Source organism: Salmo trutta, chromosome 31 (assembly GCF_901001165.1).
Source record: "Salmo trutta chromosome 31, fSalTru1.1, whole genome shotgun sequence".
Taxonomy (NCBI): domain Eukaryota; kingdom Metazoa; phylum Chordata; class Actinopteri; order Salmoniformes; family Salmonidae; genus Salmo; species Salmo trutta.
Window position 1 is genome coordinate 34,996,171 of NC_042987.1, and position 24,432 is coordinate 35,020,602.

Here is a 24,432-nt window from a genome sequence, read left to right on the forward strand (position 1 = left end):
TAAAAACCTGTTTTTGCTTTGTCATTATGGGGTATCGTGTGTAGATCGATGAAGAAAAAAACCCCAATCTAATCAATTTTAGAATAAGGCTGGTCTGAATACTTTCCAAATGCACTGTAGGTACTCTTCATGTAAAGTGTAAGGCTACCGATAAGGCTGTATGGAAGAACTTACTAGCTAGCTAACACTACCACACTGAGTTTTGTAGCCATTTGAGAGGGAAGCTAATGGCATTTCACTCAGTGGGGTAAATTATTATCAAAAGTAATGAATGGATACATTGCTACATTGTTGCCTTGCAAACGATGTCTACCTAAAGTAGACTGCTCCACAACCTGAATGGAACGATACTGTCAAAACAAGGTGTAAGTAGCTAATGTACTCACACCGCCTGGTGACACCGCTAACACACTTCTGCTCTTCTTCATCCTCAGTGGTGTCAATCAGTCAGTCTCTCTCTTCTTTCATAAACTCCTCTTCTATCCCTTCTTCACTGGGCACGTCTACCATGGAGAGGGAGGGAGGGATGGAGGGGAAAAAAAGATACTTAAGTTAGGTAATCAGACAGTAGTATCCCCTTAAGTGGTGAAGTTATCATAAGTGGTGGGATGACTTCTGACAGAAACCAAGAGCGTATAAAGGCAAGAGGCTAATCTTCTAGGAATTTTACGTCACACAGCTATCATACTGCTTGAGAGTAGAGTGAACACCAGAGCACATGGAGGCTGCTGAGGGGAGAACGGCTCATAGTAACGACTGGAATGGAGTGGATGGAATGGTTTGATGTGTCCGATACCATTCCATTTATTCCGTTCCAACCATTACTATGAACCCATCCTTCCCAATTAAAGTGCCACCGGCCGCCGGTGACAGACACAAATGCTTTCACAGCCTCTCTGAACGAGATCTGCCTCTTTCTGTAATAACTTTGGTAGCCCTGCCGTTTACACGACATGCTGGGTCTCTGTCGAAAATTCAGTGAAGCAGAACCATAGGGTTAATAATGAACAAAGTAGGTTTAAGGGTGTGACAGTTAATCAAGCCACAGCAATCAATCTTGTACCGTCACACACTGTGCCTGAAGGTCTTGGCCTGTACAGTACACCCTGTCTGTAATCTTTGAACTACAGGACGTCAGCTGGGGGCTTGGAAAGAGCTCAATAATAAATCAGGAAGGGGCAGTACATCTTTGTGACAGGACCAAGTCAATATCTGACACCATTATGGATTTTTTTTAGTGACAGGGAGAATTTACGTCATAGTGATAAAGCTGACAAAAAGTCCATATAATATGTTGGCCTGTCTGGTGCCCCAAGGCTAGTGTCGAGGTGAGTGACCTGGAAACACAACGGACAGGGGCTCTGCTAGGGGCTCTGTAGGGTTTGTAGGCATTCTCAGGATAAAGCATCTTCATAACTTAATAAAAAATGTGACGAAAACTATTTTACTCATATTGTAGGTCATATTTAATAGATATTTGGAAACACGGATATTTACTTTAAAGTGGCTATTGTAAACAATTAGTAGGTAGGATCACTGAGAGGTCAGCCCACTCACTCCCTTATCAACTGACCCAGTAGTTAAAATGACCTTAGCAGTCCAATACATTGAACTGTACTGCAGTGTCTGCCGCTATGATTCACTGTGCCCTTAGCGTAATGGCTGTTGACATTCAATATCGCGTGTTTGTGAATGTGCCCCTGAATTTCATCAGGTAGAAATGTTGGAGCGAGTACTTTTTTTTTTTAAACAAGAAAGCAATAGGAGTGCTACTGTATCTGGGGAAATGATATATTGCAGATTTATAAGCAAATGACTGACTCCGTATACCTGTTATCCATAAAATATCAAGTAGCCTCATTCAGAATCAGTTTTCTTGCCATTCAGATTCCTACATTTTCCGCAGAACATATTCCACTGTACTATGTAGTAGTCATGATGGAATTCAATATTTATTCAAAATAGCTTCTTAAGTTTCATAATTGTATGTTCATTAATGAGGGAAAAAAATTGAAGTTTTTTCCTTTTTGTGAAAAGTTTCGGTTTTGGTGATGGGAGGTTTTCATCTGACAGTGACGACATATTGATATACATACAGTTGGGGTCAGAAATGATTGACACTCTGGATGAAAATGAGCAATAATGACTGTCATTGAAAAGGAAAAGGCACAAAACTCGCTCACCTTAAAACATTCTTAGTTTTACTGAAGTTTTTCGGCTTTCAATGGCCTTCATCTAAACGTTAATTTCATCTGATGAAGGCCGAAACGTTACTCTTTTAACCTTGCTTAATTAAAACAATGCCTTTTCTGGCATCCCGAGTGGCGCAGTGGGCTAAGGCACTGAATCGCAGTTGCTAGCTGTGCCACTAGAGATCCTGGTTCAAGTCCAGGCTCTGTTGCAGCTGTCTGTGACCGGGAGACCCATGGGGTGTTGTAAGAGGGAAGGTTTGGCTGGCTGGGACGTCCTTGTCCCATCGTGCTCTAGGGACTCCTGTGGCAGGCTGGGTACATGCACACTAATACGGTTGCCAGGTGTACGGTGTTTCCTCTGACACATTGGTGCAGCTGGTTAAGTGGGCAGTGCGGCTTGGTTGGGTTGTGTTTCGGAGGACACACGGTTCTCGACCTTCACCTCTCCCGAGTCAGTACGGGAGTTGCAGCAATGGGACATGACTGTAACTACCAGTTGGGGAGAAAATATATATATTATAAAAAACAATGCATTTTCTAATGGTGAGTGCACCTTTTCCTTTTGACAATCTTAAAAATATATATATATTATTTAACCTTTATTTAACTAGTCAGTTAAGAACAAATTCTTATTTACAATGACAGCCTACCCCGGAACTACATTCCTTTTCAATGGAACACTGCGTTTGTCTTGCAGCATAGCGTTGCAGAGGCAGTTGCAGTGCGTTCTGTGTGGTGCATAGGATGGATGTATTGAACGTATGCATCAAACTGTATGTGTAGACGGTTTGACAGAAATGGTAGCAGAAGGTGAATGTTGAACTGTTGTTGCCCACATCCACATGATGCTGCGGACCATTTTGCACAATGACGCTGTCGGTCTGATCGAAGCGCAAAGCTTTGATCAGATAGAGTCATTGCGCAAAATAGTATTTATTTAATGTAATATTTATTTAACTAGGCAAGTCAATGACGGCCTACACCGGCCAAACCTGGAACAATTGTGCGCCGCCCTATGGGACTCCCAATCACGTCCGGTTGTGATACAGCCTGGAATCAAACCAGGGTGTCTGTAGTGACGCCTCTACCACTGAGATGCAGTACCTTAGACCGCTGCACCACTCTGGAGCCCTAGGACTGAATAAAATAAATAATTCAAACACTGAGCATAACCTTAAATGATAACCAATTCACTGTCAGGGTGCTTGAGGCAAATTGCCTTTGGTGCGCTTGAGAGCCTTTCTCATTCGCAGTCACCACCAGCAGTCTCTCATGCCCATCAAACGTTGGCCAAGTTCTTCAGATATTTTCATCTGCTACACTGCCACCGCTTTTTCTTCAATTTATTTCAGTCTCACTGTGTCAATTAAGACCGTGCACAGAGCATGCCAACACAGCCTTCAGCGTTTCATCCACTTACAAATGTAGTCGGTAAAGGAATACCCAGATATGAATTGGCAGACACATCAAAAGCAAAACCTATGTGAAAAGCATTACTAGACATTGTGATTTTTTTGTATTTTATTAGGATCCCCATTAGCTTTTGCAAAAGCAGCAGCTACTCTTCCTGGGTCCACAAAACATGAAACATAATACAGAATGACATAATACAGAACATCATTAGACAAGAACGGCTCAAAGACAGAACTACATACATTTTTTAAAGGCACATGTAGCCTACATATCAATGCAGACACACCAACTATCTAGGTCAAATAGCGGAGAGAGGCGTTGTACCGCGAGGTGTTGCTTTATCTGTTTTTTTAAACCAGGTTTGCTGTTTATTTGAACAATATGAAATGGAAGGAAGTTCCATCTCATAATGTCTATAAGAGACCCTTTGTAAAACAGCCGTCACTAATTTTTTTTTATATCTATGGGCCTGATTGGTGTCACAGTTTTGCCCCAGCTAACACACCTGACTCCAATAATCACCTAATCATGATCTTCAGTTTGAATGTAATCAGATTAATCAGCTGTGTTTTGTAGGGATGGAGAAACAGTGGGACACCAATCAGGCCGTCGAGGACTGAAGTTGCCCATCCCTGGTCTATAGGATGAAAAGAACCCAAAACAACAGTTTTCCCATCTTTTTATCCTTTATTTAACTAGGCAAGTCAGTTCAGAACAAATTCTTATTTACAATGACGGCCTAGGAACAGTGGGTTAACTGCCTTGTTCAGGGGCAGAAAGACAGGTTTTTACCTTGTCAGCTGAAGGATTCAATCCAGCAACCTTTCGGTTACTGGCCCAATGCTCTAACCACTAGGCTACCCTGCCGCCCCATCTGGATGCTTTGATCTTGTGTCACGGTGATGAGAAAAGGTGGGAAAGGACAAAGGTTTCATCAACTCAGAGACCACACCCCACTATTGCTACAGCATGATGAATCATCATAACATCAAGACCAGCTCTACACGGACTGCCTGTTGATGTGGAAGGGACCAGTTACCATGGCAACGGGGCACATAAACGCACCGGGCAAAATGCATGGCCACTCGCCAGGGACGTTCAAGTTGCAGGTAAGGGTTAGTGGATTATATTTTTACCCCAGCACATAAAATGGCTCCGCAATACCCTAAATATGGATCTATTGTTCAGTCGGCATCAGTGCTTGACTTGGACTGAAATAGGTTCAAATCAAATCACATTTTATTTGTCACTGAATAAAACAGGTGTAGACCGTACAGTGAAATGCTTACTTACGAGCCTTTAACCAACAATGCAGTAAAAAAAATAAAAAATAACAAATAGGACAAAAAAATTATAAATAAATATAAAGGACATGATGCCATTTCAAATTGTTGAGAGGCCTGGCTTTCTGAGTCTGATAAAGGAGAGGCCTGGCTTTCTGAGTCTGATAAAGGAGAGGCCTGGCTTTCTGAGGCTGATAGAGAGGCCTGGCTTTCTGAGGCTGATAAAGGAGAGGCCTGGCTTTCTGAGGCTGATAGAGAGGCCTGGCTTTCTGAGGCTGATAAAGGAGAGGCCTGGCTTTCTGAGGCTGATAAAGGAGAGGCCTGGCTTTCTGAGGCTGATAAAGGAGAGGCCTGGCTTTCTGAGGCTGATAAAGGAGAGGCCTGGCTTTCTGAGGCTGATAAAGGTTGCCGTGTCTCACTTCAAAGTGAGTGCTGCTAATTTTATTTGTTTGTTTACTTGATTTGCTTACTTAAGAGTGTGTTCATTTAAACCTGCACTAGGGAAATGTTTACCTCATGGCCACATGGTGCCATTAAATGTTTATGCACACAAAAAGCACACAGTGCTGCTAATTCTGTTTGCTGGTTTTCAATATAAAACTTGGTGAAATGATTTCAGTGTCAGTACTTTTTGAACATTTCCAGTACATTTGAACAATAACACTGATAACACTGTCTGCATTAACAAAGACAACACACAGGTATTTCCATCATTGTATGATTTTTTTGTGTGCAAATGAACTCAAGCTTACAGACAATATCAAATGTGATATAGCGAAGCACCTGAGTGAGTTGGGTGTGTAATTACGCAGGTACTTACCCAAAACGGATGACACAAACAACTGGATTCGTTATGCTTTCATGCCCTGCCTCCAGTCCACTTACCGATATCTGAACAAGAGAGCCTCATCAAAATTGCAACAAGCGGTTCTGTGAAAATTGAATTCAATCAGAAGCCACTGCCAGATTTCTGGATAGAGCTGCGCTCAGAGTATCCCGCCTTGGCAAATCGTGCTGTTAAGACACTGATGCCCTTTGCAACCACGTACCTATGTGAGAGTGGATTCTCGGCTCTCACTAGCATGAAAACTAAATAGAGGCACCGACTGTGTGTGGAAAATGATTTAAGACTGAGACTCTCTCCAATACAACCCAACATTGCAGTTATGTGCATCCTTTCAAGCACACCCTTCTAATTAACCTGTGGTGAGTTATACACGATGAACAAATAAGGTTTTATATGTAAGATGGTTAAATAAAGAGAAATTGATTATTATTATTTGTACCCTAGTCCTATAAGAGCTCTGTCACTTTCCACAAGCTGGGATGTGACAAAGTCACATTTATGAAACATGAGAATGAGTGTGTGAGTGGCAGTCTTACAGTGATGGTAAAAAACAACATTTGAGAGTGCGCTGACCCTGGTGCTAGAGGGGGTACGCAGCTGGAGGTTGAATGTTTGAAGGGGTAGGGGACTATAACAAGTTTGGGAAACACTGATCTAGGCCACCTCCGTGTTGATTAGCACACAAGCCACACACTAAATGCCACCTCCGTGTTGATTAGCACACAAGCCACACACTAAATGCCACCTCCGTGTTGATTAGCACACAAGCCACACACTAAATGCCCCTCCGTGTTGATTAGCACACAAGCCACACACTAAATGCCCCTCCGTGTTGATTAGCACACAAGCCACACACTAAATGCCACCTCCGTGTTGATTAGCACACAAGCCACACACTAAATGCCACCTCCGTGTTGATTAGCACACAAGCCACACACTAAATGCCACCTCCGTGTTGATTAGCACACAAGCCACACACTAAATGCCCCTCCGTGTTGATTAGCACACAAGCCACACACTAAATGCCCCTCCGTGTTGATTAGCACACAAGCCACACACTAAATACCCCTCCGTGTTGATTAGCACACAAGCCACACACTAAATGATGGGCTACACACAGAGGACGAATTGTCAAAAGTTAACAAGGGGGGTGGTATTAGTTGTGTGGTGGTGTGCGGTTCTGTTAACGTGGGTTTTTTAGTCAACAAGGGGGATGCCATACACCCCCAATCTCCACTCAAATCCCCTGGGTCATAAATAACAATTTGAGACCTGCTATGAATTCACATGAACTAACAATGGGATATCCGTTGCCGTACACCAGAGGGGCAGAGGGTGTCTGAGCTCAGTCAGACAATACGAATATCAGATGAGACCTCAATCATAATGTTTACAGTAAAGAGAGAACATCCTCTGTCTCACAAGACATAAGTGTACAAAGGAAGACTGTGTAGAGGGTGAGGCAATGCCCAACACACACTCCAGGTCATTGGACATCCAGTCACCCATACAAAGATTGCTTTTGTGAAACCAAAACAAAGGAGTTTAAAGACGTCATGTGTTCAATTGCGTTAACATTACGTTCAAATACCACGTGAAGAACAGTGAATGCATTCAAGGCTATCTTGGTACAATTATTAATATTAATTCACTTCTTTTTGGGATATGAAAGATCTTTATCTGTCCTTGAGGAAAAGGCGCCGTCTGCACGATTAAATAAAAAAATAACAAGTCAAGAATTGATGGATGCTGCAGATATACAGACAGATTACATGGAAATTAAACGAAAGAAGAACCGTCTTCGATTGCTGCATGGGGTACTAAACTAGAATTGGCTTGGCCATATTCAGGGATGAGTAGCAGATTATAATTGAGGATAGATCTGTGCCCATTAAGACATTAAATGGCTAGAGTTCCAGCTATCCATTAATCATCTATGTCGTAAAGGACCATTCACCAAAACTGAAAGAATATAGCAAGCTAAAGACCTCCTTTTGCAAGTGGAAAGAAAACGGTAGACAGAAACTTACTAGCTATGTTAGCCTACTGGACTGATAGAGAGCTACTCAAGTTCTTGTCGGGGCGAGTGACTCTTTGAACTTACAATGGCTAGCCCTAAGTCTTTATATATATATTTTTCTTGTGCTTTATGCTATTTGCCTCATGACTCCTGCGTGCTTTGTTGACTATGAACTTGCTTGTTTACCCACCCGTGGGTGTTTGTTCCCACACTCGGGACTCTAGACTATATTGGTTACAGGGACTCTTGGCCTCCCATCCTATTCTAACCACCTCTCGCCAGCTTTGTATTCATGTTATCTGATGAATTTGCTGTAAAATATGATCTTGTTGCCAACTGATGCACATTAAAATGTCAAACTCTCCCTGTCCTCTATATATACACACCTAGTGCCTTTGGAAAGGATTCAGACTGCTGGACTTCTTCCACATTTTATGTTACAGCCTTATTAAAAATGTATTATATAGTTTTTCACCCCCTCATCAATCTACACACAATACACCATAATGACAAAGCAATAGGGTTGCAAAGGGTCGGAAACTTTCCGGTAAATTTCCGGAATATTTTCATGGGAAGTTAGACCCGGGAATTTTGCTTAAATTCATCAAACAAGTTAGCTTATAACAGTGAACCTTTTTTGTGGGATACACATAAGGCAATTCTAGGTCTTGTGGCATATTTTGGTTAAACTATCCCCAATTCAATGGAATTGCAACCCTCTGCATGCACAGTGCATTCTTCCATCACATGTACAGCTGATTCTCAAGATCTTGCACACTAATGAGGTGCTATTGAGCCCACACTACAACACTGTCTGAGCGAAGGACTACATGCTTTCTGGTAGGTTTAGATTACAATACTGGGTGGGGTGAATATATTTTATGACATACATGATGTTTTGTTAACTAGTAAATAGGAGCCTACAGAAAAGTGTTTTAAATAATTTCTAACTTGTTAACAATTTCTGCTAGTTAGTTTTTGCTACCATGTGTGTTTTAGCTTTCATTTTAAAGCATTTATCTTACAAAGGAGTTTCTTAATCTAACTGCTTAACTATTTATCTGTACATGGAATTGTATTTGGGTTTTTTACAACAACAAAAAATTGAATCTTTACAGGAAAATTCCACAGGCACTATCTGATGTGTGGAGACATTTCACTGGAGATACTGAACAAGGAAAAGCTGTGTACAGTGGGGGAAAAAAGTATTTGATCCCCGGCTGATTTTGTACATTTGCCCACTTACAAAGAAATGATCAGTCTATAATTTTAATAGTAGGTTTATTTGAACAGTGAGAGACAGAATAACAACAAAAAAATCCAGAAAAACGCATGTCAAAAATGTTATAAATTGATTTGCATTTTAATGAGGGAAATAAGTATTTGACCCCTCTGCAAAACATGACTTAGTACTTGGTGGCAAAACCCTTGTTGGCAATCACAGAGGTCAGACGTTTCTTGTAGTTGGCCACCAGGTTTGCACACATCTCAGGAGGGATTTTGTCCCACTCCTCTTTGCAGATCTTCTCCAAGTCATTAAGGTTTTGAGGCTGACGTTTGGCAACTCGAACCTTCAGCTCCCTCCACAGATTTTCTATGGGATTAAGGTCTGGAGACTGGCTAGGCCACTCCAGGACCTTAATGTGCTTCTTCTTGAGCCACTCCTTTGTTGCCTTGGCTGTGTGTTTTGGGTCATTGTCAAGCTGGAATACCCATCCACGACCCATTTTCAATGCCCTGGCTGAGGGAAGGAGGTTCTCACCCAAGATTTGACGGTACATGGCCCCGTCCATCGTCCCTTTGATGCGGTGAAGTTGTCCTGTCGCCTTAGCAGAAAAACACCCCCAAAGCATAATGTTTCCACCTCCATGTTTGACGGTGGAGATGGTGTTCTTGGGGTCATAGGCAGCCTTCCTCCTCCTCCAAACACGGCGAGTTGAGTTGATGTCAAAGAGCTTCATTTTGGTCTCATCTGACCACAACACTTTCACCAGTTGTCCGCTGAATCATTCAGATGTTCATTGGGAAACTTCAGACGGGCATGTATATGTATTCTTGAGCAGGGGGACCTTGCGGGCGCTGCAGGATTTCAGTCCTTCACGGCGTAGTGTGTTACCAATTGTTTTCTTGGTGACTATGGTCCCAGCTGCCTTGAGATCATTGACAAGATCCTCCCGTGTAGTTTTGGGCTGATTCCTCACCGTTCTCATGATCATTGCAACTCCACGAGATGAGATCTTGCATGGAGCGAACATGAAGGCTGCTTGGTCTAAAGTGGAGGAGTCCTACCCTCACATCACACCCATTGGCTGTGCTGCTCATGCATTGAATCTGCTCCTCAAGGACATCATGGCACTGAAACAATGGATACACTCTACAAGAGAGCCAAGGAAATGGTTAGGTGGGTGAAGGGTCATCAAGTTATAGCAGCAATCTACCTCACCAAGCAAAGTGAGAAGAATAAGAGCACCACATTGAAGCTGCCCAGCAACACCTGTTGGGGTGGTGTTGTCATCATATTTGACAGTCTCCTGAAGGGGAAGGAGTCTCTCCAGGAAATGGCCATATCACAGTCTGCCGATATGGACAGCCCAAATCAAGAGGATCCTCCTGGATGATGTATTTTGGGAGAGAGTGGTACGCTGCCTGAAACCTATAGCAGTAGCCATTGCACGGATCGAGGGAGACAATGCCATCCTGTCTGATGTTCAGACTCTGCTTGTAGATGTAAGAGAAGAAATCGGCACTGCCCTGCCCACTTCACTGTTGTAATTATTTTTTTTAAATGTTGTAAAAAATATCAAAAAAATTTGTTTAGCTTTACTCAGCACTTTGTTAAAGCACCTATGGCAGCAACTAGAGCCTAGAGTCTTCTTGGGTATAAAGCTTGGCACACCTGTATTTGGGGAGTTTCTCCCTCTCAAGCTCTGTCAGGTTGGATAGGGAGCGTTGCTGCACAGCTATTTTCAGTTCTCTCCAAAGATGTTAGATCGGGTTCAAGTCCGGGCTCTGGCTGGACCACTCAGACATTCAGAGCCTTGACCTGAAGCCACTCCTGCGTTGTCTTGGATGTGTGCTTAGGGTCATTGCTCTGTTGGAAGGTGAACCTTCACCCCAGTCTGAGGATCTCTCTGTACTTTGCTCCGTTGATTTTGCCTCAATCTATACTAGTCTCCCAGTCCCTGCCGCTGAAAAACATCCCCACAACATGATACTGCCACCACTATGCTTCACCGTAGGGATGGTGTCAGGTTTCCTCCAGATGTAACGCTTGGCATTCAGGCCAACAAGTTCAATCTTGGTTTCATCAGACCAGAAATTCTTGTTTCTCATGGTATGAGAGTCGTTAGGAGCGGGCTGTCATGTGCCTTTTACTGAGGAGTGGTTTCCGTCTGGCCACTCTACCATCAAGGCCTGATTGATAGAGTGCTGCAGAGATGGTTGTCCTTCTGGAAGGTTCTCCCATCTCCACAGAGGAACTCTGGTGCTCTGTCAGAGTGACCATCGGGTTCTTGGTCACCTCCCTGACCAAGGCCCTTCTCCCCCGATTGCTCAGTTTGGCCGGGCGGCCAGCTCTAGGAAGAGTCTTGGTGGTTCCAAACTTCTTCCACTTAAAACCTGTTTGGGATAGGAGGCAGTATTTTCACGGCCGGATAAAAAACGTACTCGATTTAATCTGGTTACTACTCCTGCCCAGAAACTATAATATGCATATAATTTGTAGATTTTGATAGAAAACACTCTAAAGTTTCTAAAACTGTTTGAATGGTGTCTGTGTATAACAGAACTCATATGGCAGGCCAAAACCTGAGAAGATTTTATACAGGAAGTGCCCTGTCTGACAATTTGTTGTCCTTCTAGGGCATCTCTATCAAAAATACAGCATCTTTGCTGTAACGTGACATTTTCTAAGGCTTCCATTGGCTCTAGGAAGGCGCCAGAAAGTGGAATGAGAGCTCTCCAGCAGGGGTTTTTGTGAGTGGTCCTTCTGAGAACAATGACACTGGAGCGCGTGTGCACGAGACGACTCCATTTTTTTCTTTCAGTGTTTGAACGAATACAACGTCGCCCGGTTGGAATATTATCGCTATTTTGTGAGAAACATAGCATAAAAATGTATTTTAAACAGCGTTTGACATGCTTCGACGTACGGTAATGGAATATTTATAATTTTTTTGTCATGAAATGCGCCTGGCGCGTCACCCTTCGTATAGTGACTTGAACGCACGAACAAAACGGAGCTATTTGGATATAACTATGGATTATTTCGAACCAAAACAACATTTGTTGTTGAAGTAGAAGTCCTGGGAGTGCATTCTGACGAAGAACAGCAAAGGTAATCCAATGTTTCTTATAGTAAATCTGAGTTTGGTGGTGAGGGCCAAACTTGGTGGGTGTCAAATTAGCTAGCCATGATGGCCAGGCTATCTGCTCAGAATATTGCAAAATGTGCTTTCACCGAAAAGCTATTTTAAAATTTGACACCGCGATTGCATCAAGGAGTTCTGTATCTATAATTCTTAAAATAATTGTTATGTTTTTTTGTGAACGTTTATCATGAGTAATTTAGTAAATTCACCGGAAGTTTGCGGTGGGTATGCTAGTTCTGAACATCACATGCTAATGTAAAAAGCTGTTTTTTGATATAAATATGAACTTGATTGAACAAAACATGCATGTATTGTATAACATAATGTCCTAGGAGTGTCATCTGATGAAGATCATCAAAGGTTAGTGCTGCATTTAGCTGTGGTTTTGGTTTTTGTGACATATATGCTTGCTTTGAAAATGGATGTGTGATTATTTTTGGGAGGGTACTCTCCTGACATAATCTAATGTTTTGCTTTCGTTGTAAAGGCTTTTTGAAATCGGACAATGTGGTTAGATAAAGGAGAGTCTTGTCTTTAAAATGGTGTAAAATAGTAATATGTTTGAGAAATTGAAGTTTTAGCATTTTTGAGGTATTTGTAATTCGCGCCACGCTATACCATTGGATATTGGTGAGGCGTTCCGCTAGCGGAACGTCTGTCCCTAACATAAGAATGATGGAGGCCACTGTGCTCTTGTGGACCTTCAATGGTACAGAAATGTTTTGGTACCCTTCCCCAGATCTGTGCCGACACAATCCTGTCTCGGAGCGCTACTGACAATTCCTTCAACCTCATGGCTTGGTTTTTGCTGTGACATGCACTGTCAATTGGTGGGACCTTTTCTAGACAGTTGTGTGCTTTTCCAAATCTGTACATTGAATGATCCTATCTAGGCTAATCCATTTCAGAAGATCGGCATTGACTGCAATGCATATCAAAGGGTCAATTTCGAGTCTCATAGCAAAGGGTCTGAATACTTATGTAAATAAGGTATCGGTTTTTTATTTAAAATAAAATTGCAAACATTTCCAAAAACTTGTTTTTGCTTTGTTATTATGGGGTATTGTGTGTAGATTGCTAAGCATGTTTTATTTATTTATTTAATCCATTTTAGAATAAGGCTGTAAAATAACATTTGGAAAAAGTCAAGGGGTCTGAATACTTTCTGAAGTGTGTGTGTGTGTGTGTGTGTGTGTGTGTGTGTATATATATATATATATATATATAAAATTGTATCATGGGAAACCTGTTTTAATATTATAAGATAATTTATGAATACATCCTTTAAATCTAATCATCTCAACCTATCAACCCCAATGTCAACATGAATTGAACATGTTATCCCAATTTAAGTCATAGCACATGACCTTTGTAGGCCACTTAAAACATTGACCACAAATCCCAAGATGGTTGACTGGTCTTCAACGTTTGGCCTGTTATAGACATCAATAAGTGTTTCCAAGTGTCTCAAATGCTTATCTACATGCCAACAAGACAAAGACAACACACAGACAAAAACAGGGACAGCAGTTTGTTTCTTCAAACAGAGACAGAATTAGCAGTGCTTGATGGAAAGAGCGAGCAGGGAGATGTAGGCCACTGACAGATGGCACACCAAGACAAATACAGACAGATGCAACAGACAGCGAGAGAGAGACAGAGACAGACAGATACAGAAAGAGAGAGGGAGAGCGACAGACAGGTTCGGGTAAGAGAGACAGAGACAGACAGATACAGAAAAAGAGAGAGAGCGAGAGACAGACAGAGAGGGAAAGAGACACAGAGAGGGAAAGAGAGACAGAGACAGACAGAGAGGGAAAGAGACAGAGACAGCAGTGTGTAGCAGCTGTGAGATGAGATAATGCTGGGCTACTGTATATGACACAGCCTGGACAAGACAGACTACCTCAGGGCACTGCCAGAGATACTGGGTTGTTAACTAGTTTTGGCCATGTTGGAACCAAATGTTCCATGACAATAACATTGTAATTTACATCCTTAGTAGAATGTAATGGTCTTTGAACTATGGGTGCCAAAATGCTCAAACACTCAAACTGAGTTGCCATTGTACATCTACAGAGCTCTGGGATGACTGACACTTGTCTCCTCCAAATGAGTCCCAAAGCAAGCCAATAGGATTGGCATGATTCCACATTCCCAATGACAATATATATATATATTTTTTTAGGACATATAGTATGCCAGTTTTGGGATCTTTTTGGATACATTTTTTTGCAGTAGACCCATTGAGTACCCACACCCAGAAACTACACAAAGCATGTGCTTACTACCTGTCCTCTTTGACATAAGGCTGGGCAAAGCTTTTATGTGCACAAACATGTATACGATCAAGATCACTTTATTGATCAATTACACACAAGGTCCAACTGAGATCTGACTTCGGCTTTTGATCCAACCCCTCCAACACACACAAAGAGAGAGAGAGAGGTGCTACCATATGGGCAATTGTGTTGTGATGGGTTAAGTGCCTTGCTCATGGGCACAACGGCATCGAGCATTTGATACCAGCGATCCTCTGGTTGCCAGCTCAGTTCCAGACAGATTTTTCCCACCGGACCGGTATTTTGAACAGGAAACCCTCCGGGTGCTGGCTGGCTCGCCTGTCTACCCACTAGGCCACCAACTGCCCCCTTTTGTAGAGCACTTGTTTCTAAGACAATTGGCCATTAAACTTCTCCAATAACTGGAGAACAGTAGTTACGGTAGGGTACGCATGGTATATATCTTCCAGAGAAATGCTCACAATCATACCCTGGATCTAGTTCTGTCCCATGGAATAGATATTGTGGATCTAAATGTTTTTTCCTCATAATACTAATTCATCACAGGCTTTAAGTGCGCTAACGCAGAGCGCTGTAGTTAAGTGACCCAGCCACCCGTCGCAGGAAAATCTAATTGCGAGGACACATTTTTGATCTGGGTGAGTTATCGTCTGATAGGAGAGCTGAATGAGCACAATAAAATCAGCATGGTAACTAAGTCTGTCACTGCCTAACACACATTTTGATCTATCATATTGAGGGCAACCCACTGAAACTCCATTGACGTATCACTGATTTAATATACTGACGGTGTAAGAACTTAGTCAATGACCTCCATTCAATGGCTGTGGACTGTGTTGCCTGACGGATTAAAATCCCTCCTGAGTCACAGTGACAGAAAGACAAGGATAACGGAGGAACTGTCAACCGGGAGACCAGGGATGGGGCAAGTCCCATGTGAATTTCACTAGATGACAAAATGTCTGCAGATGGGAACATAATTCAAAGTGCAGCTTTGGCCGACCTGCCAAAGCTTCAACTATGCGCATCTATATGTGAATCAAATTTACAGTTGAAGTCGGATGTTTACATACACCTTAGCCAAATACATTTAAAAACTCTTTCACAATTCCTGATATTTTAATCCTAGTAAAAATTCCCTGTTTTCGGTCAGTTAGGATCACCACTTTATTGTAAGAATGTGAAATGTCAGAATAATAGTAGAGAGTGATTGATTTATTTCAGCTTTTATTTCTTTCATCACATTCCCAGTGGGTCAGAAGTTTACATACATTCAATTAGTATTTGGTAGCATTGCCTTTAAATTGTTTAACTTGGGTCAAACGTTTCGGGTAGCCTTCCACAAGCTTCCCACAATAAGTTGGGTGAATTTTGGCCCATTCCTCCTGACAGAGCTGGTGTAACCGAGTCAGGTTTGTAGGCCTCCTTGCTCGCACATGCTTCTCAGTTCTACACACAAATTTTCCATAGGATTGGGGTCAGGGCTTTGTGATGGCCACTCCAATACCTTGACTTTGTTGTCCATAATCCATTTTGCCGCAACTTTGGAAGTATGCATGGGGTCATTGTCCATTTGGAAGACCCTTTTGCGACCAAGCTTTAATTTCCTGACTAATGTCTTGAGATGTTGCTTCAATATAGCCACATAATTTTCCTCCCTCATGATGCCATCTATTTTGTGAAGTGCACCAGTCACTCCTGCAGCAAAGCACCCCCACAACATGATGCTGCCACCCTGTGCTTCACGGTTGGGATGGTGTTCTTCGGCTTGCAAGCCTCTCCCTTTTTCCTCCAAACATAACGATGGTCATTAAGGCCAAACAGTTCTATTTTTGTTTCATCAGACCAGAGGACAATTCTCCAAAAAGTACGATCTTTGTCCCCATGTGCAGTTACAAACCGTAGTCTGGCTTTTTTTATGGCGGTTTTGGAAAAGTGGCTTCTTCCTTGCTGAGCGGCCTTTCAGGTTATGTCGATATAGGACTCGTTTTACTGTGGATATAGATACTTTTGTACCCGTTTCCTCCAGCATCTTCACAAGGTCCTTTGCTGTTGTTCTTGGATTGATTTGCACTTTTCGCACAGAAGTATGTTCATCTCTAGGAGACAGAACACGTCTCCTTCCTGAGCGGTATGACGGCTACGTGGTCCTATGGTGTTTATACTTGCGTACTATTGTTTTTACAGATGAACGTGGTACCTTCAGGTGTTTGGAAATTGCTCCCAAGGATGAACAAGACTTGTGAAAATCTACAATTTTTTTTCTGTGGTCTTGGCTGATTTCTTTTGATTTTCCCATGATGTCAAGCAAAGAGGCACTGAGTTTGAAGGTAGGCCTTGAAATACATCCACAGGTACACCTCCAATTGACTCAATTAGCCTATCAGAAAAAAGCCATTTTAAAGCCATGACATTATTTTCTGGAATTTTCCAAGCTGTTTAAAGGCACAGTCAACTTAGTGTATGTAAACTTCTGACCCACTGGAATTGTGATACAGTGAAATAATCTGTCTGTAAAAACAATTGTTGGAAAAATTACTTGTGTCATGCACAAAGTACATGTCCTAACCGACTTGCCAAAACTATAGTTTGTTAACAAGAAATTTGTGGAGTGGTTGAAAAACGAGTTTTAGTGACTCCAACCTAAGTGTATGTAAACTTCCGACTTCAACTGTACCATAGATGGCCTTTAGGCAAAGTCCAAAAGCATATTCCCTCTGTGTGTATATTTTGATACGTCAAAAGGCACTGCACACTATGGTGCTTCAGCTTCAGCAGCCACAGACTTGATATTTCATATCAGAGACCAGCCAGAGACGGAGTGGGGATCTGGGATTGAATTTTCACTTCCCTGACATAGGGCTGGGACAATGACCTTATAACCGACGGTTATGGATGAAGACCAGGGCTCTAGCCTTTTTGGGGCTCTTAGCCGAAACATGGACTCTTTAACAAAGCGATGAAACTTTGTTGCTCCTTTCTGAAAAAAACGAGTCTTCAGTAGCACACGAATGGATAGAATGGGCTTGGAAGTTAACCTCTAACCCTAGCAATTAGAATAGTAAACTCATGGGTACAATGCATTCGGAAAGTATTCAGACCCCTTGACTTGATCCACATTTTGTTACATTACAGCCTTATTCTAAAATAGATTTTTTTTTAAATACAAATACTCAATCTACACACAACATCCCTTAATGACAGGGCAAAAACAGGTTTTTCAAAATGTTTGCAAATTTATTAAAATTAAATTACTTCTATCACATTTACATAAGTATTCAGACCATTTACTCAGTACTTTGTTGAAGCACCTATGGCAGCGATTACAGCCTCGAGTCTTCTTCTTCCTATTCACATTGACGGGGCTGATGAGGAGCAGGTCGAGAGCTTCAAGTTCCTCAGTGTCCACATCACTAAGGATCTGTCATGTTCCAAACATACCAACACAGTCATGAAGAGGACACGACAACACCTTTTCCCCCTCAGGAGGCTGAAAAGAGCCCTCAGATCCTTCAAAAGTTCTACAGCTGCACCATTGAGAGCATCTTGACTGGCTGCATCACCACTTGGTATGGAACCTGCTTAGCAGCCGACGCAGGGCTCTAGACGTAGGGATGGGCAACTCCAATCCTCGGGGCCTGATTGGTGTCACACTTTTTCTCCATCCCTAGAAAACACAGCTGATTTAATCTGATTACATTCTAAACTGAAGATCATGATTAGGTGATTATTGGAGTCAGGTGTGTTAGCTGGGGCAAAACTGACACCAATCAGGCCCTCGAGGACTGAAATTGCCCACCCCTGCGGCGAGAGGGTAGTGCGTGCGGACCAGTACATCCCTTGGGCCGAGCTCCCTGCCATCCAGGACATCTATACCAGGCGCTGTCTTTAGACACCCAAGTCATAAGACTGTACTCTCTGCTACCACACGGCAAGCTGTACTGACGCACCAAGTCTGGTATCAACAGGACCCTGAACAGCTTCTACCCCCAAGCCATAATACTGCTAAAGAGAGTCCGGGTAGCTATTTGGTTAACTATTTAGCTATCTGCATTGACCATTTTTGCACTCAATTTTGAGACTCATGAAATACGCTGCTGCAGTTTATTTTCTGTCACTTTAATCCTAGTTATATGTACATATCTACCTCCATTACCTCGTAGCCCTGCACATCAACTGGGTACTAGTACCTCTTGTGTATAGTCAAGTAATCAATACTCATTGTGTATTTATTATTATTATTATTATTATTATTATTATTATTATTATTACTACGTGTTTTACTTTTCTATTTTCTTTCTCTCTGCATTGTTGGGTAGGGCCTTAGGTAAGCATTTCCCTGTTAGTCCACACCTGTTGTTCACGAAGTATAAAATTGGATTTGACCTTGTGTGTGTTAGATACACCCTTCTCCATCACTTTCACTCACTTCAGGGTAACTGCCTAAATGAGGGATGCAAAGTATATTGAAAGCAGGTGGTCCACACAGGTATGTTTTCTGAGATAATGAAGCGATTAACATCGCACCATGGTTATGTATAGAAAAGCTGGCTGGGTAGACCATTATTTTGGCTATCATGGCTATGCCCGCATAGTATGACTGCCCGCCTCAGGGCATTGACTGGTTTGATGCGCATGAAAAACATATGGTCGTCTTAGTCACCAGAGCTCAACCCAATTGATCACTTTCCACCACCATCTACAAAACACCACATGATGGACTTGTGGAAATATGGTGTCGCATCCCTCCAGGGGAACCTATGCCAAGGTGCATTGAAGCGGTTCTGCTCGCGGTGGCCCAACGCCCTATAAAGACTCGGTTTGTTTTCCCTTTATTTTGGTAGTGACTTTTACCCTTCAATAAACTTGGCTTCTCTCATTAGTTGAACCTAATGGTAGCATAGTCAGTGATTTGCACAGATTTACGCTGTTTAAGGTGAAAGAGTTATGCAAAACAGACAAAACCTAGTAACCTCCACAAGATTATGGGATGATGAAGAGAAAGCAGTCCTTTAAAATCAGCTATTTGAGATGTTAGCATACCCAGGCTACACTGTAGCAACTTCTAATAGTCGAAGGCAAGATGACACATTCGTTACCACCGGGAAACATCTACGTAGAAAAACAAGGTGAGGTGCATGGACGACAGCTATATGTTTGTGGACTTGAAAGGGAAACATGGGTGAGTTAAGGTTTAGAATATATATATAATAAGGTAGCCAGGCCTCCGTACAGCTACGTCTATGATATGTTAAAATCATCCTCAGCCCCTCGATGAACAAAAGGCGGTAGCCTACTACTAACTGAGAGACCCCCCCACCAAAAAAAACCAAAACAAAGTAGAAGACACCTTACCCGGAGAGTAGTCCACTTTATAAGATGACTAAGTGTATTTATGAAGTATGAACATACGGTCCGGTCTCTGTTAACCTTCTTGACTTCAGAGCACTATCCTATGTGCTCCGTCGCGTGCTTCTCTCTCCTATTTTACCTGTGATGCAGACTACAGACGAAACACACCCCTGAATCTCTCTCCCACTCCCTCTCCCACTCGCTCTCTCTGGCCGTTCCCGTGCTTCCCCACTCGCTCTCTCTGGCCGTTATCCGTGCTTCCCCACTCGCTCTCTCTGGCCGTTCCCGTGCTTCCCCACTCGCTCTCTCTGGCCGTTATCCGTGCTTCCCCACTCGCTCTCTCTGGCCGTTATCCGTGCTTCCCCACTCGCTCTCTCTGGCCGTTCCCCGTGCTTCCCCACTCGCTCTCTCTGGCCGTTATCCGTGCTTCCCCACTCGCTCTCTCTGGCCGTTATCCGTGCTTCCCCACTCGCTCTCTCTGGCCGTTATCCGTGCTTCCCCACTCGCTCTCTCTGGCCGTTCCCCGTGCTTCCCCACTCGCTCTCTCTGGCCGTTATCCGTGCTTCCCCACTCGCTCTCTCTGGCCGTTATCCGTGCTTCCCCACTCGCTCTCTCTGGCCGTTATCCGTGCTTCCCCACTCGCTCTCTCTGGCCGTTCCCCGTGCTTCCACACTCGCTCTCTCCTTCCCTCTTTTTTAGTTTTGATTCTGGCCAGCCTACAGAAGAAATTACACTAAACTGACATCATCAGCATTCATGAATCTGATAGGCTGTCTCAGTCAATCCAGCTGCCATCCAGCCAGGCTATTAAAAATATCCTGCAGTCATTATACTGCATAATACTGCATTAACCATCCCACATAGCAGGGCCTCCCAGTGTCCTAACTTTTCCTGCATATCTCACCTCATCTAGATTGCTGAGTTTTTGGATCCAGCAGGGGCCACTGGCCAGGATATCCTGCCAACTCTAAAGACATGTAACTCCATTGTAACTGTTGGGCAGCCAGCTGTGAGCGCTCTGGTGAATTTCCCCCTAGGTACTGATCTAGGATCAGCTTCCCCTGCCCCAGATCCTAACCTTTAACCATTAGTTGGGGGAAATACAAAACTGATCCAAGATCAGTGTCTAGGGGCAACTTCACCCTACTCCAAAAAACGGGCACCCGCATGGTAACTGTTGGCCGGGCAACTGTGAGCACTGGCTATAACCATCTGTTTATACCTTTATGAGGAGTAATTATGTTCAAGGCTAGAGGGGCCGGTCCAAACCGTTTTGATTTCTAGGCTGTTGCCAGGCAAGTTGTCTCAGATGCCAATGATGGCTGGTCATTCCAGGGCCCCTTCTTTTTTCATCCTACCATCATCCTACTCCCTGACCTATATAGTACCCGTCGATCACACATGTACAGGCACGCACGACACACACATACAAACACACAAGCAAACGTACGCTCACACAAACACACACACACACACACAGTATATCATTGTGTCATCGATATCTACCTCAGAGGCTCCTCAAGTCTGAAAAGCCTTATGACGTCAACTAAAACAATATACTGAAGTTCATGCTTACAAACCCCATCCGGCCTCGCAGCTTTGAATTACTCCATGACTGCATCCCAAACGGCATGGTATTCCCCACATACAGTAGTGCACTGCTTTAGACCAGAAGCCTGATGGAGGTATTCACAGCTTCAAGGCCAGATGGGGTTAGTACCTCTGAGTCTCAACAGTATATTGTTTTATTTGACCCTGGTGAACTCCATCATGATGCATTAAATCATTCATCCAACTGCACCTTCATCTCTTTCTCACACACAGTTTCACACAAACACTCTCCACTCTGTCTCATGCCTTTACCATTATCCGAGTCCTATCAACACGTTCAGCCCTTCTCCCGGGTCATGGCTAGAAGGGGTCCAGCTTTTGTCAAATCAACGTCAGATTTGAATCCAGTCTGTCTCCCTGCGCCGACATGCACCTTAGAGCCTAGTTGCACCTTAGAGCCTAGTTGCACCTCAGAGCCTAGCTGCACCTTAGAGCCTAGTTGCACCTCAGAGCCTAGCTGCCCCTCAGAGCCTAGCTGCCCCTCAGAGCCTAGCTGCCCCTCAGAGCCTAGCTGCCCCTCAGAGCCTAGCTGCCCCTCAGAGCCTAGCTGCCCCTCAGAGCCTAGCTGCCCCTCAGAGCCTAGCTGCACCATAGAGCCTAGCTGCACCATAGAGCCTAGCTGCACCATAGAGCCTAGCTGCCCCTTAGAGCCTAGCTGCCCCTTAGAGCCTAGCTGCCCCTTAGAGCCTAGCTGCCCCTTAGAGCCTAGCTGCACCTTAGAGCCTAGCTGCACCTTAGAGCCTAGCTGCACCTTAGAGCCTAGCTGCCCCTTAGAGCCTGCACCAGTTTCTCTACTACCTCTCACACACACACATTCTCGCTCTCTCTGACAAAACAAAATGGCTATCGTGAACACAGCCACCAGTCAGGTTCCACACCACATCAATGTTTCCCAATCTGTCTGATAATAGAATCCCTCGATCCTGCGTCATCCCGCTCCCATTCACAGCACAATGCATCCTAGAATCAATGACATGCCAATTATGATAAACCCAAAGCACAGTGACAGATGTATCATTAAATCTCCTTTTGTCTTCTTAAAGAGTTGCACTTTGCTAAACACAAAATGGCAACACACAGACAGCCTGAAAAAAAACAGCCGTTGATTTCTATCTAATTAAATAAACATTAGACACGTAATCATGTTGCTTTTACTTTGTTGGTGAATTGAATTGGCATTGAGTTCGTTATGTAAATAAGTTGAATTGTGTCTCCAGGACATCTGTGGGGTTTGAGGAAGATCATAAAGGACTCCAGTCACTCGAGCCTCGGACTTTTCACTGTGACCATCTGCCAAGCGGTATTGGAGCATCGGGTCTCGGACCAACAGGCTCCGAGACAACTCCTACCGCCAGGCCATCAGACTGCTGAACAGCTAACCCTAGCTGTCTCGCTGCGCCGACATGCACCTTAGAGCCTAGCTGCCCCTTAGAGCCTAGCTGCACCTCAGAGCCTAGCTGCCCCTCATAGAGCCTAGCTGCCCCTCATAGAGCCTAGCTGCCCCTCAGAGCCTAGCTGCCCCTTAGAGCCTAGCTGCCCCTTAGAGCCTAGCTGCCCCTCAGAGCCTAGCTGCCCCTCAGAGCCTAGCTGCCCCTCAGAGCCTAGCTGCCCCTCAGAGCCTAGCTGCCCCTCAGAGCCTAGCTGCACCTTAGAGCCTAGCTGCCCCTTAGAGCCTAGCTGCCCCTTAGAGCCTAGCTGCACCTTAGAGCCTAGCTGCACCTTAGAGCCTAGCTGCACCTTAGAGCCTAGCTGCACCGATTCTCCACACATCTAACCCCTACATACAGGCACACACACAGCCATCCATAAACAAACATGCTCACTCTCTCACTCCACACACACAGAGTCCACGGTGCCATTCTATTATATACTGCACGACCAAGCCAATACCCACTTTATATTTGTAAATAAATAGTCATATTTGACATAGCACATTCATTATCTGTTCAGTATATCCATTCACAATCTATTCTGTATATCCTATTGTTCATGATCTGTTCTGTATATCCATCCATGATCTGTTCTGTATATCCTATTGTTCATGATCTGTTCTGTATATCCTATTGTTCATGATCTGTTCTGTATATCCTATTGTTCATGATCTGTTCTGTATATCCTATTGTTCATGATCTGTTCTGTATATCCTATTGTTCATGATCTGTTCTGTATATCCTATTGTTCATGATCTGTTCTGTAAATCCTATTGTTCATGTTCAGTATATCCATTCACAATCTATTCTGTATATCCTATTGTTCATGATCTGTATATCCATCCATGATCTGTTCTGTATATCCATCCATGATCTGTTCTGTATATCCTATTGTTCATGTTCTGTATATCCATCCATGATCTGTTCTGTAAATCCTATTGTGTACATATCAGGCTGTTACTAAGCATACTACCTCTTCTATTATGTGTAATCTTCTATTTGACCTATTAATGTTGATTATTGTACTGCAATGTTGAGGGAACCTGCACACAAGCATTACACTGCTCCTTTTATACCTGCTGTAAACTGTGTATATGACCAAAAAAAAATTGATTTCATTGAAAGGTTGTTAAGTCTATTTGTGATGTCTCATACTAAAGAAAAACAATGTTTAGGCCTATCATCTGAATTTAGGGTCAGCCTCCAATTGGTTAGTCTCCAATTAACATCCTCACTCTGTCTGTCTCTTTTTGTATGTCTCCCAAGGGAGCTCTTCACAGAGATTTCTCCAGTCATTATGGCTGCTGTGTAAATCCAGGTGTCTACTAAAATGCTCCAACCATGAATAGTACTTAGGGAATGGCCATGGTATAAAGATACAACGATTCTGTATAGAAATCATTTTTGTGGTTGACTACAAAAAAAGTGTCAAGTGCTATAGTTAAATCAGCATATCACTCAATGTGTTAAATGTTGCATACAGTACAACAATCTCAGAAGAAACTAACATTATTAATAAGTCTAAATATATCTGATTCAGTAATAAGGTTTCCTAAAATGGATAACTCTTTACTTACCAAGTCTCCTGTGTGACTGTGCCAGCAAACTGCA

General features: G+C 43.2%; 1 protein-coding gene and 1 long non-coding RNA gene across 3 annotated transcripts in view; one reads left to right on the top strand and one right to left on the bottom strand.

The window, feature by feature from the left end:
- Positions 1–20,075, bottom strand: part of LOC115170094 (cAMP-specific 3',5'-cyclic phosphodiesterase 4B) — a 111,876-nt gene extending 91,801 nt beyond the window's left edge. The window contains exons 1-2 of one of the 2 annotated variants that reach the window (XM_029726373.1): positions 19,784–20,075; positions 387–503 (exon numbers count right to left, since the gene is read on the bottom strand). In XM_029726373.1, the coding sequence (XP_029582233.1) occupies positions 387–428 (42 nt within the window). In that variant the 5' untranslated portion in view covers positions 429–503; positions 19,784–20,075. Of the gene's footprint in view, positions 1–386; positions 737–19,783 lie in introns of those variants that run through there. The other variant, XM_029726374.1, reaches the window with a different exon arrangement.
- On the top strand, positions 4,596–23,945 carry LOC115170096 (uncharacterized). The gene is made up of 2 exons (XR_003870968.1): positions 4,596–4,714; positions 22,609–23,945. It is a non-coding gene; the product is annotated as an uncharacterized LOC115170096 (long non-coding RNA).
- Positions 23,946–24,432: the final 487 nt, after the last annotated feature.